The sequence below is a fragment of the Sardina pilchardus genome, chromosome 15 (genome assembly GCF_963854185.1).
Source record: "Sardina pilchardus chromosome 15, fSarPil1.1, whole genome shotgun sequence".
Taxonomy (NCBI): domain Eukaryota; kingdom Metazoa; phylum Chordata; class Actinopteri; order Clupeiformes; family Clupeidae; genus Sardina; species Sardina pilchardus.
The window spans coordinates 28,556,145-28,572,442 of record NC_085008.1 but is presented as its reverse complement, the minus strand read 5'-3'; the positions used below and the strand labels follow the sequence as shown (position 1 = coordinate 28,572,442).

The window sequence follows — 16,298 nt, the reverse complement described above, 5'->3', positions numbered from 1 at the left end:
GAACAATATAATGCAAAGTGGAGTATTTCCTAAATAAATGTTAAACCTATGATACAAAGTTTCCTTTTTTAATCAGTGTTAAGTGCATTTTTTTATTTTGCTTGCCAGTGTGCCAATAAAGGTAATAATTACAAACGGCAAAGACATGCTATTCTTTCTACATGCTGATTGGATAGAACATTCATGCAAATGTTCATTTTCTTATTGGATCCGTGTCTCTGGTCTGTCTTGAACAACATAGTAACTGCAGAAGACTGTTAGGCCACTTCCTCCAAACAAGATTACCTTCTAGATTGATGGAGGTGAAACCCAGGCCTCTGATGGTTTGGTTTGGTTTGCTTGATGGAAGTATCGCACCTGCACGGGCTTTCCCTTGGTGATTAACTTGCAAGAATAGCAGAACTTCCTGTCTAGATAAATCTTGCTGTTTTCACGCCGCCTGAGTTCTGACCTCCTCTGAGTATCCTCTGCATTCGAGATCCTCCGCGGTGGGTGTCTGTGCAGTCTGGTGAGAGGCAGAGAGCGGTGAAATGATGTCCACCTCAGTGGTGATGGTTCTACGGCTGTTGTCTCCAGTAGTGATACTCTGCCTGGTGTCAAACGCTTATGCAAAAGGTGAGCTGGCCTCTGGATTTGACATTAATTGATCAGTTTTCCAGATTCAAACTGCATTTTGCAAATAACCTGTAGGTAAAATGTAATATCTTCTCTTCACCAGATAAGTGCGACCCAGACATCAGCGTGCCACGGCACGTGTCCTCGGTGTGTGTTGGGCACCCCTTCAACCTGTCTTGTCGGTTCATCTGCCTGTCTCAGTCGCACCGACGGCTGCTGTTGCTCGACAACAAGTTGCTGCGTAACGACAGTTTCACTGATTCCAACAGCATCCTCTATTACTCTGTGACAGCAGCCTCCAGCGAAGACAACGGCACATATGTGTGCAAGATCGATCCATCAGACGCCATTGGTCCGAGCATGTCCATCCACATCAATGGTAAGCCATGGGTATACCAGTGTGATTCTGACAGTCTGGACGCAAGTGCTTGTGAAGTACAGATGGCCTCCATGTCCATGGTCTATAACATTCTGTGATGTGTTTCGCAGATACGTGTGTGGACAAGCAGAGTGACACTGAGGGGGAGACTGTGAGGAAAGAGTCGTATCTCCTGGTGATCTGGTATCTTCTCTGCAAAGCTGGAGCTTTCTTTCTCTTCATCACACTCACACTTCTGCCAAACTGTCATGTCTGCTGAACTGCTGAAAAAATATTGCATGTGAGCACACACGACACGAGAGCCTCGAGACATTTAATTAGTCCAGTATTTCAAATTATTAACTGTTCTTTACAAACCTGCTTGCATGTCATGGAACTAGACATCTCTCTGTGCGTATTCCCACAATGCATGGCCATGAGCTAATAAATGATTTTCATTGATCTTTTATGTACTTGTCTTTGCTGATTGATCAACCTGTGCATCATTTTGAAGATTCAACAGTGTGTCTGAACAGTTTCAGAGCAGTGCAAGCGTGTAATAGAGAGCAACAGTAAAACAGAACATTGTTATTTTTTATCTGTGAATTTGAGCACACATCTACAGTACAATAATGATCAAGGTCATCTTGATATAAAAGAGATACTCCGGGATTAAGTGTCAAATTTCATGTTTTTTAGGTTGGGAGGGCAATGATAACTGTAAAGGTTGTCCAATTTTGATGATGACGCATACAATACAAAGAAGCTAAATGAAACTTCACTGAGTGAAAAACTGTTTGCTTCATGTAAATGCACTAAAATAACCACATACAAGCAAACAATATGAACAATGATACTATGTCAAATCGAAATCTTCAGCATGGAAATATTTTTATTTGTCTGTAGGGTAACACAAAGACAAGACCAAAAAAAACATACAAATGAAGCAGCAAGTATTACAAATGTGTTAACACAAAATAGTCTTTGATGAAATGTTACAACCGCGTTTTCAGTGGCGTCATGAGATGCAATAGCAAAGACCTTATTCACCACTGAGTGATGCAGAATGAGTCACGGGTGGGTGTCGGCCGAGAGTTCCCCATCTGATGGCGACTGTAGCTGTGTAGGGGAGCTGTCTGTTCCGTCTGCAACATAAACACATTGATTTACATTTACATTGATCAATTTAGCGTTTCTATCCAAAGCGACTTATATCATATTATGTTAATTATATTACGAGGGCCACTGTCCCTGGAACAACTTTGGGGTTAAGTGCTTTGCTCAAGGGCACAAAAACATTTCAGGCTACTACATGCTAGCCCAGCTCTTACACGACTACGCTACACCTGCCCCCAGTAGATAGGAAGGGGGAAAGGCTAGTACTAAGAACAGAAATGACCATTAATTCCATTTTAAATCCTACTGCTGCCACTGACACCCTTTACCCTACTATTGAAGCTATTGAGAAAGGTCTCAACTTCTTGGATTGATAACATCAAATCTCATGTCTCACCCCCAGATTCTGATCCCTCAGTGACAAATCTATTACCCAGCTGCCTTCAGCAGTTCGAAGCTGTATCATCCTCCATGCAACTTCGATATTTTGCAGACACGCCCTTTTAAGGACTTTTTTGTTGTCATTTGTCCCCTTATTTTGGGTATAATTAACAGCTCCTTAGCTATTGGATTGGTCCCCTCCAGATTTAAACTAGCAATTGTTCAACCTCTACTTAAGAAGCCCGGTCTCGACCCTAATGACCATAAAACTATAGACTTATCGCCAAGATCTTGGAAATGGATGTTCTCTCCCAGGCCTCCTCTTATTTGAGCACTTTGAACACCTTTGATCAATTCCAGCCTGGTTTTAGATCACTTCATAGTACTGAATTTGCTGACATCAACACAACTGAAAGTATCGCTAGCTAATTTAAAAAGCATCCACACTGTAGAGCACATACTATCACGGCAACGATATGAGGAACGATATAGTTTATGTGGATCCATTTTGGAGTAATTCTGAGAACAATCAAAACACTGAGAGTAAATTTTCATATCAATGAAGATGAAGAGTATTCCTGAGAGGCTATCTTATCAATCTGGATGTTCATAGTGTTATAGTTACACATATGTTATTGCTAACTAGCCTGGGTGTTCCCATGCTGCCTTGCGTGCGATTTGATTCACACTGCTAAGTCTGAAAACTACCGCCCTAATTTTTGCCTCAGATAGGGGACCAATCACAGAACAGGGGGGAAAGCAAGACAATGATGAGCTATGCACAGACGCATTTCATAGAAATCCGTGGCGCCCAATGAACGGATCTGGGTAGGCGCTAGCCAGGCTAATTGCTAATAGTGTGGGCAGGCCTTAATAATATCAAGTGAGGGTTTCCAATGATAGTATTGCGGGATTCATACCAGTCTCAGAGGATGGTTTGCCAGAGGGGCTCTTATGTTGGCCCTCGATGTGAGCAGTCATCTCCTTGCGGTTGGGGGTGCTGTGGCCACACTGGAGACAGTTATAGCGCCCCCTGGTGTGCTCCCATAAGATGCGGCTGCTGAAGGACTGGCCTGAGGATACAGAGAAAAGATGGGACTAGGGGATACAGCGTCACAAGATTTATCTGACTGGCAGTACAGTGAAACTGATTTCAGCTTGTGACTGTAAGGACAGTTGACATGAATCATTTTCAATGTGCTGAAAAATCACTATGTTATTGGGAATATCTTTCGAGGAGATCATTGAGTGTCAATTTCTTTTCAAATACTTGGTAAATACGTGGCAAAAACGGGAATATCGGATGACTGGCAAACAAGGCGTATAACGTTTGAAAGCAAAAAACAGCCAGCCAGAGCACTTGTGTTCAAGCCATCACCAGCCAGGCTAGACGGCCATTAGGGCACCACCAGTCAAGCTAGATAACAGCCATTAGGGCATGTATGAACCTCAACCAGCCAGAGTTATGAAAACAGGGGTTGGTGGGGTGGGGTGGGGTGGGGTGGAGGTTGGAGTTTGGAAAGCTGCCAGACAGAACTCTTGCAGAGGGGAAGGGTGGGGCGGGTGCGCTACAATGAGCAGCAGGCAAGAGGAAAGGATGCTGCCTAGCGAAGCGCACTATCCACACCTGCAATGGTTAGCTGGGTTAGTGTGGTGGGGGAGGGGGAGGGGGGGGGGGGTTCAAAACAAGAAATGGATAAGTATCACCCAGCATGTAACAAATTTGCAGAGCTCAAAGGTTGATTGGCAAGAGTAAACCTCTAACCTATCAACAGATTTAGGTTAGAGATTAAATCTGAGTGCATGTGTGAGTGTTTATGGTGTGTGGATGCACCTCGGTGAGTTAGTGGGGTTCTGAAGGCCTCACCTGGACCATACCTCTACTTATAGTGTGACTGCTTGGAGGAGAGTTCCATCTGTGCATTTGAGGCCCAGGCGTGTCTGGCAGGACAGTGCAACATGACAAAACACAGTTCACTCACAACGGTAGAGCTCTGCAATGGCTCTCAGCATGAAATCACACGCACACACACACACACAGGTCAGGACTCAAAGTCGATCTTAGGAAAGCTTCTCTGGACATTGGTCTCCTTCAGCTCTTGAGAGACAGACAGAGAGAGAGAGAGAGAGAGAGAGAGAGAGAGAGAGAGAGACAGACAGACAGAGACAGAGACAGAGACAAAGAGAGAGACAGACAGACAGAGACAGAGAGGAAGAGAGAGAGAGCGAGAGAGAGAGAGAGAGAGAGAGAGAGAGAAAGTGTGTAAGCGACAGCATATGGCTCACCTTGATTTTTCCTCCAGATAGCGTTGGAGGCAGCTGAAGCTCCCTGAGGCGAGGGGGAGGCCAGCGGTTGTGACGGGGGGGTCTGAGGTCCGCTGCTGGGACTCTGAGCAGACGCCTCCTGGGGACTGGAGGAGAGCATGGGCTCGGGGGAGAGCCCCACAGCTATGGGGGGCTCTGTGGGCGGCAGGCTGACTTCTGTCTCCATGTCCTCCTCCTTGTGCTCCTCTGATGGGTCAGGTGCAGAGATGGGGGTCGCAAGCTCAGCCTCGGGGCCTTGCTCACCGAGTGCCCCTGCACGCGCCGCCTTGCTCTTGGCCACTTTAGCGCAGGTTTGCAGGTGTTTCAGAAGTGTGCGATAGGATCGCAGCTTGGCCCGGCAACTCTCACAGCTACAGAGGAATAAAAACAGAACAATAAATATGGATGTTCCAGGTCTTAAGTGAAACAATGTAATGTCTGCAACACTGCTTTAAGTTCCCATATTTAATGTTTGAAGAGGATAGGCAAAGTTGCTGAGTCTTATTTAGGCAAGTGGTAGACACATTTGATAAAGGGATATACATGTATGTGTAAAAGGTGGGATGCACACACAATAACTTGTATAACTTAAATATATCTTAGTTATGACACTCTTTGTTTAAGAAGGGCAATAAAAGTATTTAGTTCATAAAGGTTTTTTAATGCTACCAGTTAACACTATCATATTCTAAAGTTGTCATCTGACACACTCACATGAAAAAGATGTTTGGTTTATAATGGACCCTCATGTGTTCCATCAGCTGTTGCATGTTGGAGAAGGAGCCCTCACAACCCAATGAAGAGCACAGGAATACCTTCCCTGTTCACAGAGGTTAGGTGGGAGATGACAGGAAGGATGAATAAATAAGTTACACCATGCATTACTAATAAATCTGATGATACACAATGCAACTTTTTGAGCCATACTGCTAAGCATTGAGTTCTGACAAGTTCACGCTGATATTGACCAACTTTTAAAACAAAAATTCCCCAAAATAACTTTAATTATCAGTAGACACGATCTTTGGTAGAACAGCTCACCTGGTAAAGACTCTGCAGGAATCTGGTGGTCGTTGATGTGACTGTTAAGTGATGTCATGTCAGTGTAGTATCTCTTGCACCCGTACACTGTGCAGGATACGCGACTGCTGCCTGCGGGTAAAAGAACGCGAACGACATGATGAAGACGCAACATTATGTTCAAACATTATGTTCAAACATTATTTGAAGCCATTCACACACACACACACACACACACACACACACACACACACGAGTGAAACCTCGATTTATACCTGGTGGCATCGTAGTATTTGTGGACCGTACAATGGCAGGCTTAACGTCGGTGGACATGTTTGCAATTTCAGGAGTGTAAACAGTTGGACCCGTGAAGCCAGAGGACAACAGTTTCGCTAGCTCAGACTACCTGGGGGAAATAGTATCTCAAGTTTATCAAGGAAACGATTCGGTTAAGTCAGCAAATTTCATCGACGGATAATGCTGACCATATAGGCTACTGTATAAAGACATTAACTGAACGGTATCGTACAAAGATGGAACAAAGACTTCGGGCTATGTAAATAACGTTCAAATGTCTTCACCCAAGCGGTCTCGCCCATTTAGTTCAATTTTGAAACATTAGCGTAATTTCATCCTACTTCCCATGATCAACACCCAAATCACACTTTATGATAGTCAGTTACCAGACTACATGCTAGCACGCTAGCATAGCAATATTTGAATAGACAAGTTAGCTTGGTGTTGCAGGCTAGGGCAGCCCATGTACAGTCTCGACTTAAAGAAACCAGACCAACATTGAATGCATTCACCCCGTCAGTCACATGCATCTAATGTACATACCATAAAGTATTTTTTGGCAGCGAGATTCTTGTATCTTAGAGGCCGACGTTATTTTGGCCGAGCACTTATTTTAGTCTGACGCGACTGTCCCTTAATGGCACCCCCTACCGACGAATTGATGCAGTGGTCACGTATAGGTGCACGTAAACAGACCCTGCTACACACCCAAAACACAGAATGCAGTTGGGGAGGCTTGCAGTCCAGCCAAAAATTAGTCTCAGTGATAAAAGTTCACAACATATTCGTAAAACAGGTACTCAAAAACAGTAGTCAGTGAATACAAATAAATAACAGTTTATTATGTTACAGCAACAGCACAGACAAAGAGTCATAACTTTCCAGTTATGTATGTTTTGTGACGGTTTAGAATCCTGGAGTTGAACAAAAATCTAGCAAGAAATAATGTGCATAAAATAAACATATGCATCCAAGCAAGAGAATCATATGACATCAACATATCCAAAAAGAAGCTTCAGACCATGTACTCTTGGAACTCGCTCCTTATTATAGATGAGTGGAATATCATGACCGTTTCCTGCACACACAATTATTGAAGTATAATAAATACTATGCATTGCATACTCCCATGAAATGAATAAACCACCTTAACCCAGGTGTGTTCAGCCATCTCTAAACCATACTATGTGCGGTCAATCCCCTATCCAGACACTCCAATGAATTTAAAAACAAAATATGGAATTTCTACCCTAGAACCAAAGCAAGGCCGACTAAGGCCAGTTCTCAGAAGCATCACTGGCAACTATTGCTTAAAGGTTGACTGGTGAGATGCAGAAGTTCATTTCAAAGCACGATGGGTATTAGTTTTTCTCCGGCAGAATACATATGAATTGTTGATGGTGGCCAGCGCCCTCTACTGGTCAGGAGTCACGAGGAGGTCCAGTGAAACCATGCAACCCTCATGCGATCCCACACCGCTCCAATGGAGTCCAAAGCAGGGCGCACATCTAGAATGGTGTGTTTGGTGGAAAGACCAGCATCATAGTAGTCTATGACATATCGGACTTCTTTTCCACAACGATTTACAATCCAGTCGTGTCTGTCAAATGGCAATTCATACCTGAAAATCACAGAGTAAAATAGGATGGTTAAAATCACACTGCTACCCGGCACACAGATCTGGTCTTCTTTACTGAATGACTACTCGCAGGGAAAAGAACCGTACCCCATCCAATGGCGGAACTTGGCTCTTGGTGTCAGGTCCTTTGCTTTACCTCCAAACCGAACCAAAGTTGGACCACAAGGACACTCCCTGTTACACACAAAAACATTACCGGTACATTAATCTGTTACATTTTGAGTTAATCCTACACAAAGTTATGCTGGGATGTCAATCATGGATTTTTCATCAACCTTTAATACAGTAAACATCAACACACTTCTGCATCGACTCCAGCAACGACAAGTAAATCAACGTCTGATGCCCTGAATTCACGAGTTTTTAAAGGACAGACCCAAGAATGTGAGTGCATGGTTTCAAATCTACCAACACTAATTTAAATACTGGGTTTCCGCAGGGCTGTGTCTTGTCACCCATTATTTTTTCCATCTATACGAATGTATAAGAACCTTTTAAGTATGCTGACAAAATTGGTCTTGGTGGATGACAACACAATGGCCCTGTGGTTCAAGAACTGCTCATTGGAATTAAACATACAAAAGACTAAGGAGCTATGTTGCCATGGGTGCCAGGAGCCTGAAACCCCATATCCACTCTCCACTCTAAGACTGGAGGGGCAAGTAGTGGAACAGGTGAAGTACCTTGGTACTCAGATTGACCACCGCCTGCCCTTCACTCCGCATGTAGAGTTACTAAAAGGATATAAACGCATACGTCTCTGGAGGAAGCTCAAAGGATTTGATGTTAGACAGGACATTTTCTCAACAGTATATCAGACAGTCAGTGATAGAATTTGTCATCTCACATCTTGGTACTGCTAACAAACAGATGCAAGGGAAAGCTGGCTAGGATAATCAAGCAGGTGGGCAAGATTATCAGTATCCCACAAACCGCTGTGTGAAGTGTTATGGCAGTGTAAAGGAAAGCAAATTCCAGTCTTCCATCAGGCAGAAAGATACAGAGTGTCTCTGGCCAAAGAGTCACCATACACAAACCCTTCATACCAAAGGCAATACACACACAAAACATACATCTTACACAAACATCACACATTACACACACATAATTAGGACATTGGCTTCAATAAAAAAAACGTTTAACATGGCAACATGTTAGACAATAAAGCTTTTTGAATTTGAATTGAATTCACTACACACTTGGAATGAAGAGCCTCCCATCTGAGGATCTCCTGCCAAGCCATCTCATTGTTCTGGTTGTGAATCTTGATGATGCTTTTCATGTCCTTCTGTCCAATGTCACCTTCATTCCATTGCCACCTAATTTCAGCAGAGGTTTAAATATGTTATTTTAGTGATGATTACACAAAAAAGGTTTGGTGAAAGAGGTCTATCAAATAGACTCTCTGAGTAATGGCCACGTCTGTTCTAAAGCCCAATTCACACCAAAGATTCTACGCGACTAGACTGAGTTGCAGCGGCGTGAAATAGAAGTTGCAAGACGTCGCAGAGCATTCCACATGTTTAATCTCAGTTGCAGAGTTTTAGAACAACATCGCGTCTCGTCTTGTCGGGGAATCTTTGGTCTGAAATCGACTTAATACTAACATTCTAAGTGAATGTTTAACTGATAAGAGAGCAGGAAGTATACTGTATGGCTAAAAACGCCGCATCTTGGCCAGTAAGCTAGCTCACCCTTTGCGTAGCATAGCGTTCCAGAACATCTGTTCTGATGGGTAGACCCAGTTCTGTTCAGCCCCGGACCGGGGGATTGTGGACTCTTGTCTGTTCACAGACAGGGAAAAAGGCTGACCAGCTGCTGGGGTTTGGTTGGGTGGGGGCATCTGCAAGACACCCAATGAACAAGGTCACAGATCAGATATCAGCTTTGCATGTAAAAACAGCATTGAAAGTTCAGAGAAATTAAATGGCTAGAAGTACAATGACACACATTTTACAAAATACTCATGTGATCACTGATGTGACATTAAATGTGTGTAAATTTAAAAAACAAGTTAAGTATAAGTGTGATGGTGGCAGCGTAGTGGTTAAAAAAGCTGGGCTAGCGAGTAATAAGTTGTGTTCAAGTCCTGGCTTCCACCATTGTACCCTCAACTCCAAGCTACTCTAAGGGACAATGGCCCTCTGAATATACCAAGCAGGTTCCCACTCTAGTGAAATGTAAAATTACATTGACCAAAACCCCCCCTGAATTTCCATGACCTATTATACAATGAAGCATGCAATATACTGTCAAAAGATTTCACAACATACAATGTACTATGTATATACAAAGATTTCACAACAGTCATGTAGAAGCATTAAAGAATCTTTTACTATTTTAGAGAGGGAGGTGAATAAATGAGCTAGCTCTGTTTTGTTTGAATGTCACTTCTGTTGACATTACCCAACATCGCGTAGAGCACTTTTAATACATTTGGAAAAAGGCGTCTGCCAAATAGCCATATAACCATATATATAACCATAAATGTAAGTGATGATACCATGTTTGCAGGGTTTATGTCAGACATCGCTCCGTTCTCTCCTCTTGCTGCCTTCATCGGACACTCCACAAACTCATAGGCTCGGTCCTGATGAGCAGGAGTCTCTGGGACTGTAGGGGAAGTCTTTGGAGCCTGCTGGGCAGGTACAGATGCCTTGTGCATGGGGCATTCTGGGGGAGGAGCGCCTGGAAAAGGGCAGTTTTATATCAGGTCTGTGAAGTAAAATGCTGCTCACTGACTGTCATAGGGATAAGACCAGTATTCTCCCATATCGCCTTATCCTTACTTTGTTTGTGCTCCTGATGCATGGGACAACTCCGTGGTGGTGCAGATTCTGGAGGAGAGAAGGTCTCGACCTTCAGTGAGCCCATGTGGTTGGACACAGTCTCGGTCATCGTCACTGTCCGTCCAATATACCTATTACAGTAAAGTCAATGATGGTAAAGTGAAAGCAATCACAACTTCAGGTTCAAGATGATGACTTTCCAGTACTTCCTTCGTCAACTATCAATATGAAGCTGGAAAGATGGGTCAGATTGACTCACAACAGGATCTTTGAATCCTAGGTTTATTGGATCTTTAATGCAGATAACTATAAATCCGAACGCCCTGTGCATCATTAGCTTCATGTTTGCTAATGGCTAAGTTGATATTTCCTTTCGTAATTTGCTTGCGTAACACTAAAAAACACGACCCATAGAAGAAGCATCAATGTCAAAATCCTGATATTGGTTCAATGAAGTAACTTCAAGAAGGTCCGTTTATTGACTAGTTCCCCGAAAGTTGACAGTAAGCCAGCCAGGAGTGGTAAATGATGAGACTGAGCAGCTAACATAAGGTTAAGTAAGTTACTGGTCAACCGGTATAGACAGCTAAACAATTCGTTAGGTTAGCGCTGTTATAAAACAGTTGTCATTCGAAAACATCCTCAAAGCCTGTTCAATAAAATTGTTCAATACACCACTGAATATTTTAACCAAGGAAAAACACATTACATATTGAATTGAACCATAACAGTAACCGCTTACCTTGACACACTGTAAGCACACTTCAATGTCGTGCACTGCACAATTCTTCACCTCAAATAACCCACAATGCATTGCTTCGTGGTTGCATCACAAGGGTACGTTCAAGTATGTAGAAGTCTGCGTAAACTGTGCTGTGCTAGGATTCAATAAACGAGAGCGCAGACCTCAGTCGAGCGAAAACATAACCACCTTTTTGATACCGATCACTCCCAAAATGTAATCGTTTCTTCCTTGGGTAATTTCAAAACTTTTCTGAAAATTTCATCAAAATCCATCCATAACTTTGAGTCATCTTGCGAACAAATAGACAAACTAACAAACAGACAGACAGACAGACAAACCTCGTTTAAAAAATATATATATAGATGTAGCCTAGCCAATTTGTCATATAGCCTGCGCAGTTGGCCTAGGCAGCTCAACTGGCAGTGAAATGTTAACCTGGCCAACTACAACAACTACACAGTTACATTTCACTGTGTGTTGACCTGTAATAAGCTGTATCACTGTATGGGCAGAATGCAATACAAAGATAGCAGGTTCTACTGAATATATTTTTATTTGCTATTTTAAGACATTTCACGCATGCAAGTGACTGTAAGAGATCACAATGATACACTAGGCTATAATGATGGCTATATTATTACACAACAACAGGGCAACATTATCTAGGCTATTATGACCAATATAAATCTTTGAACAGAAGTAGGCTTACGGGATGATGATATAATCTTGTTTCGTTTAGCAATCAATTGAGATGCAATTCAAAGAAGTGACTCAGAACATGCTAATTGACTCCAGAGCTTATTTACTTTCATTGAATTATTCACCCTTGCTCAAGAGCACACATATATATGGGTTTGCACTTTGTGCTTACAAAAATGTGCTTTATAAATAAATGTGACTTGACTTGACTTGACTTGACTTGACTTGACTTGACATATGATTTGACTTGAAAGGTCACCAGATGCTGGTCTCCCCTGCCACTGCTGTGCTGCTGCTCCCAGTCTATGGAATAATCTATAGCCTATACCTCTCAACGTGCAGTGCCCCCTCCCAGGCTTGTTCAAAAGAGGCCTTCCCCTCCTTTTTTTTTATTTTGTGAAGCGACCTAGGATATCTTGAGAGGCGGTAAACAAATCTAAGTTATCATTATTATTATTACTAGGCTACATGAAGGGACATGACTCATCATCATTGGATAGCGGTGTACTCTGGGGGCAGATCTTCAGCTTTGCCATCCCTTGAACCATCAACACTGCTGTGATGAAAAGGGGAACCCACACTGGGTAGGAAGAGAGGCATCTGGAAAAGCGACAAATTAACAAGTTAGCTGAGGGATCCACATGTCACCCACAAGCCACACTCTTAGAAAAAAAAGGTGCTCTATAGAACCAAAAATGGTTCTATACACTAATCCAGCGCAAACTTTATGGGCGCTGCCATCTTGAATATCGCCATTACTGTGTGCCTGCGAGTGTGACGAGTGACTCTTGCCTGTGCTTTTCAATGAAAGCATCAAAGAATGTCTAACAAGAGATCCCGCTCATGAAAGAAAATGTCAGGTGAAAGGGAAAATTGGATCAATGATGTCAGACTGTGCCCAAACTTACCGATGAAGGTAATTTATTAACAACATAAGGTATTAAGATGTGTATTAATGACAGCTAACCTCTGTAACTGCCGCCTATGGAATCAAGGGGCTAATTTCTTAGCAGCCAGCCACGCAGTAATGGCGGCGCTGTGTTACTTCCGTGTTTCACTGGATTAGTGTAGGCTATAGCATACTTCAAATATGGCGCCCCTAAATAGTTCTTAAACCTCGTCAAATTAACCACTAAAGGTTCTTGAAAGTCTGCATGGTTCTATAGCACCCCAGGAACCCTTTTTTTAAGAGTGTGGTAAAGTCAGTCATAATGGTCTTCTCCGTGACTCTGTACCTCACAGGTGTTCAGTGGAGGGGCAGAAGCGCTGGAGACGGGGAAAGGTGGGGGCACCGGGTTGGAAATGACCACCTGCAAAAAAGCAACATGCTCAGAGGTGTAGCGTACGTGTAGAGCGTACGTGTAGAGCGAGTGTAGCGTACGTGTAGCGTCAGCCTAGAGGGCTTGAATTAGCAACATGCTCAGAGGTGTAGCGTAGGCCTACAAGTCAATTCAATGTGTAGTGTACTAATTGGACTGACTAGAGGGCAACAAGTGTCACTCTATTATACTCACCTGAGTATTTGAGGAGCAGGTGGCTTTGCAGACAAATGCAGATATGCAAATGGAAACAATGAACTCTAGCACTGACAAAACTATCATCACTCCAGCAATCCCCCTTGCCCTGGTCTGTGGTGGAGGAAATTCAAAATATTATATTGTGTATATTACAGAATGCAATAGATTATTCATTGAGGTATACTTACCAAAAACAATCTCCTATTCTTCCAACAATCATAGCTGTCATGGTCTTCATAACAGCTGTGATAAAAGAATCCTAGGACAAGGAAATCAAAGCCATGTACGATAATGGCGATTCCAGCGGTTATGGTGCCTATGACATTCACCACCAGTGATGCCTTGAGCTGCAAGAGAAATAAGAAAACAAGATATAGCTATACAGCTCAATTACCTATTACCTCAAAGCTGAAAACCTGGATCCATAATACTTCAACACACACACACACACACACACACACACACACACACACACACACACACACACACACACACACACACACGCACACACACAAATAACTGATAATGAAAATAAATGTTGAATACTGTAAATCAGGAACTGAGTTAGATCATCTGCGATGACTCACTCACCATACACGGACAGAGCTTCTTATTGGCGATAACAGTAAGAGAGCCTGCTACAATGTACTGGGAAGAGACATTTTACATTTTAGGTAGCCAACACTAATAATGACACAAATTAACTGTTTTAGATTGTAGAATTCAGAGACAGGAATATACCACATTTATCATAGTCCACAACTAGGTGGGTACTGTAGTTTCGCATCTTACTGTAACGAAGGTTTACATTGATTTTGCCAAATTTCTTCAGCCTAGAGGTTCATATGGGAATGCATTTCTTCATTTTTATCTATGATTAAGGCACAATCTAATTCTGATTCATTGGGCTAGACACTGCGGTTAATTCATGGATGTGGTCAATACATCTTTTTTTTGTATGACTGTTTTTTGAATTAGCATAAGACACTGTTCTGTGATGTATACACACAGTGTGGCTAAATACTGTAATACATGAAAAATGATTGTAAAAATGACTGTATTTATAAAGTCAGCATAATATTGAAGGACTTTGCTTTCATGAATTCAGTGTGCATAAATGATGTGACAAAGGGAATGAATCTCACATTAATTGATCCCCAGAACATGATGCCACAGGAAGAGGACGCTGTTGATGAATGAAATGAAGTCACAATGCCAAACAAGAATACAACAATGCCAGTCATTATCTGGACCGTCTGCAAGAAATGAAAAACACATTTTGAAATATGCAGGAAAAACACACCAAAAACTAGTTGATCAACAAGCTATTTCTTGAAATACCAAATTTAACATGTGAGCCTATATGCAGTGTGATGGTGTCAATTGTATACATACTCCCAGGACTGCTGGTTCCCCTTTAAGGAATTTCCCAAGCGGAGATGAGACTGCTGGAACAGCTCCAGTCTGGGGTAAAACATGACTCTGGGCACTTTGTTGTGGATACACATGGGTAATGACCACAAAGCCATTGGAAGAAGGACCACAGTTGTTCATTGTGGAGTACCTAAAATACACAAAAGAAAATGCTTAGGATCCTAAGGAAACTGCCCCAGCTCCCACCCTCAATTTGTTTATAACTAGTCTCCTCTGTCAATAACTATGGCCAAACCATGTTGCTTTAACCAAGTACCCTTCACCTTGACACTTTACTGTTCATTTAGGAGCTTTTCATTTAAGAGGCTGATGATTAACACAATTTGTGTTACTTCCACTTATACAGTAGTAATCTGCGTCTACTGTATGTGTTTCATTCTTAAAGAGATTCAGATAAGAGAGAAAACCACCCACACTTACCTTTGTCGAGTTCTGATTGAATGTAGAAGGGTATAGGAGATGTGTCCCAATAACAGATAAACAGTGTTACCTTAGGACCAGCACAAACTTGTGTTGCTCATGGTCTCTGTAACAACCACAAAGATGAGAGCTAGCCATGGTCCCTCAGGTGTAATTATTAATTATCTTGTTTTTGTGTAGTGAAAGGGCTAACAGAAAGTGATGAAATATTGCCCCCTAGTTGTTAACACTTGTATTACAGTACAACGCAAGTCGTCAAAGTGAGACATGGTAAAGTTGGAAGTAACAACTTTTTTTAACTCAAAATTATTAAACAGCTGGCTAAAGTGACCCAGCAGCTGAATAGATTATGTCACATAGAGGAGGAGAAGAACACAGTTGTAAACCACTAACAGCTGGGTTGCTGAAAACAACCCAGAATGACCAAGGCCATATATCTCCAAGGGCCCCTGGGAACTGAGAGCTCATTGGCCCCCCCACCTGGGCCCTATACACATGTGAGTGCACAAAACCAGGCCTACCTAATACAACCAAGATGGCTTTTACTTTGAGCTTTCAGTCAATCTGGTATGGCAAATATTTGTCAATAACAGGGACCAGCTAGTTCAACTAAAGTTAGTATTTTCGTACTGCCATGTCACTCACGAAACAAGAAAAAAGGACAAAATGGAAAAGATCTCAACCATGGTAATATCAGAGTTTTATTTATCTCATACATTGCAAATAAACTATTTATTTATTTTCCTTTTTAATTTATTTCTGTAGTTGAACGGACACTTGAGCACAAGGAATTTCATTACTTAATGCTTTTTTATAAACTATTAATAAACTATTCATTTCAATGTTAAAATAATGTTCATGTTCATGTAATTTATAGATATTGAGAATAGATTCGCTTTGGACAAAGGCGTCTGCTAAATAACCATAGCCATAGCCATAGCCATAGCCATAGATAGATAGCACA

At 42.2% G+C, this 16,298-nt stretch overlaps 3 protein-coding genes across 6 annotated transcripts; all 3 read right to left on the bottom strand.

Annotated features, from left to right (window-relative positions):
• Positions 1–1,847: 1,847 nt before the first annotated feature.
• znf414 (zinc finger protein 414) lies at positions 1,848–6,756 on the bottom strand. Of its 4 annotated transcripts, none has more exons than XR_009941544.1 (8): positions 6,635–6,733; positions 6,070–6,196; positions 5,816–5,926; positions 5,489–5,594; positions 4,757–5,145; positions 4,338–4,411; positions 3,391–3,543; positions 1,848–2,118 (listed from the first exon to the last, which is right to left on the bottom strand). XR_009941544.1 is itself a non-coding variant. In XM_062556940.1 (8 exons), exons 2-8 carry the CDS (start codon positions 6,125–6,127, stop codon positions 2,045–2,047), a joined length of 954 nt encoding a protein of 317 aa, XP_062412924.1. In that variant the 5' UTR covers positions 6,128–6,200; positions 6,635–6,756; the 3' UTR covers positions 1,848–2,044. The 4 variants fall into 4 exon arrangements, 3 of the variants coding, with proteins under 3 accessions (XP_062412924.1, XP_062412922.1, XP_062412923.1); XM_062556940.1 differs by having other exon boundaries at positions 4,349–4,411; positions 6,070–6,200; positions 6,635–6,756; XM_062556938.1 differs by having other exon boundaries at positions 4,349–4,411.
• A 156-nt stretch (positions 6,757–6,912) lies between these two features.
• Positions 6,913–11,324, bottom strand: LOC134102618 (holocytochrome c-type synthase). The gene is made up of 7 exons (XM_062556776.1): positions 11,262–11,324; positions 10,520–10,650; positions 10,234–10,418; positions 9,425–9,573; positions 8,930–9,049; positions 7,818–7,904; positions 6,913–7,712 (listed from the first exon to the last, which is right to left on the bottom strand). Exons 2-7 carry the CDS (start codon positions 10,626–10,628, stop codon positions 7,520–7,522), a joined length of 843 nt encoding a protein of 280 aa, XP_062412760.1. The 5' UTR covers positions 10,629–10,650; positions 11,262–11,324; the 3' UTR covers positions 6,913–7,519.
• A 503-nt stretch (positions 11,325–11,827) lies between these two features.
• LOC134102602 (membrane-spanning 4-domains subfamily A member 4A-like) lies at positions 11,828–15,427 on the bottom strand. Its single transcript, XM_062556756.1, has 8 exons — positions 15,335–15,427; positions 14,876–15,044; positions 14,626–14,736; positions 14,072–14,128; positions 13,669–13,827; positions 13,478–13,591; positions 13,199–13,273; positions 11,828–12,563 (listed from the first exon to the last, which is right to left on the bottom strand). The coding sequence occupies exons 2-8, from the start codon at positions 15,032–15,034 to the stop codon at positions 12,453–12,455; spliced, it is 786 nt and encodes a 261-aa protein (XP_062412740.1). The 5' UTR covers positions 15,035–15,044; positions 15,335–15,427; the 3' UTR covers positions 11,828–12,452.
• Positions 15,428–16,298: the final 871 nt, after the last annotated feature.

Excerpts from the sequence above, each read along its gene's own strand:
- LOC134102602 (XM_062556756.1), bottom strand. The coding sequence starts at position 15,034 with ATGAACAACTGTGGTCCTTCTTCCAATGGCTTTGTGGTCATTACCCAT. Across the intron at positions 14,737-14,875 it reads GGGAACCAGCAGTCCTGGGA|ACGGTCCAGATAATGACTGG; the intron begins GTATGTATACAA and ends CATTTCTTGCAG. Across the intron at positions 13,274-13,477 it reads CCTGCTCCTCAAATACTCAG|GTGGTCATTTCCAACCCGGT; the intron begins GTGAGTATAATA and ends GCTTTTTTGCAG.
- LOC134102618 (XM_062556776.1), bottom strand. The coding sequence starts at position 10,628 with ATGACCGAGACTGTGTCCAACCACATGGGCTCACTGAAGGTCGAGACC. Across the intron at positions 10,419-10,519 it reads GCATCAGGAGCACAAACAAA|GCGCTCCTCCCCCAGAATGC; the intron begins GTAAGGATAAGG and ends GCCCTTTTCCAG. Across the intron at positions 9,050-9,424 it reads AACGCTATGCTACGCAAAGG|GTGGCAATGGAATGAAGGTG; the intron begins GTGAGCTAGCTT and ends TGCTGAAATTAG.
- znf414 (XM_062556938.1), bottom strand. Across the intron at positions 5,927-6,069 it reads AAATACTACGATGCCACCAG|GCAGCAGTCGCGTATCCTGC; the intron begins GTATAAATCGAG and ends TTTTACCCGCAG. Across the intron at positions 5,595-5,815 it reads TCCTGCAGAGTCTTTACCAG|GGAAGGTATTCCTGTGCTCT; the intron begins GTGAGCTGTTCT and ends CTCTGTGAACAG.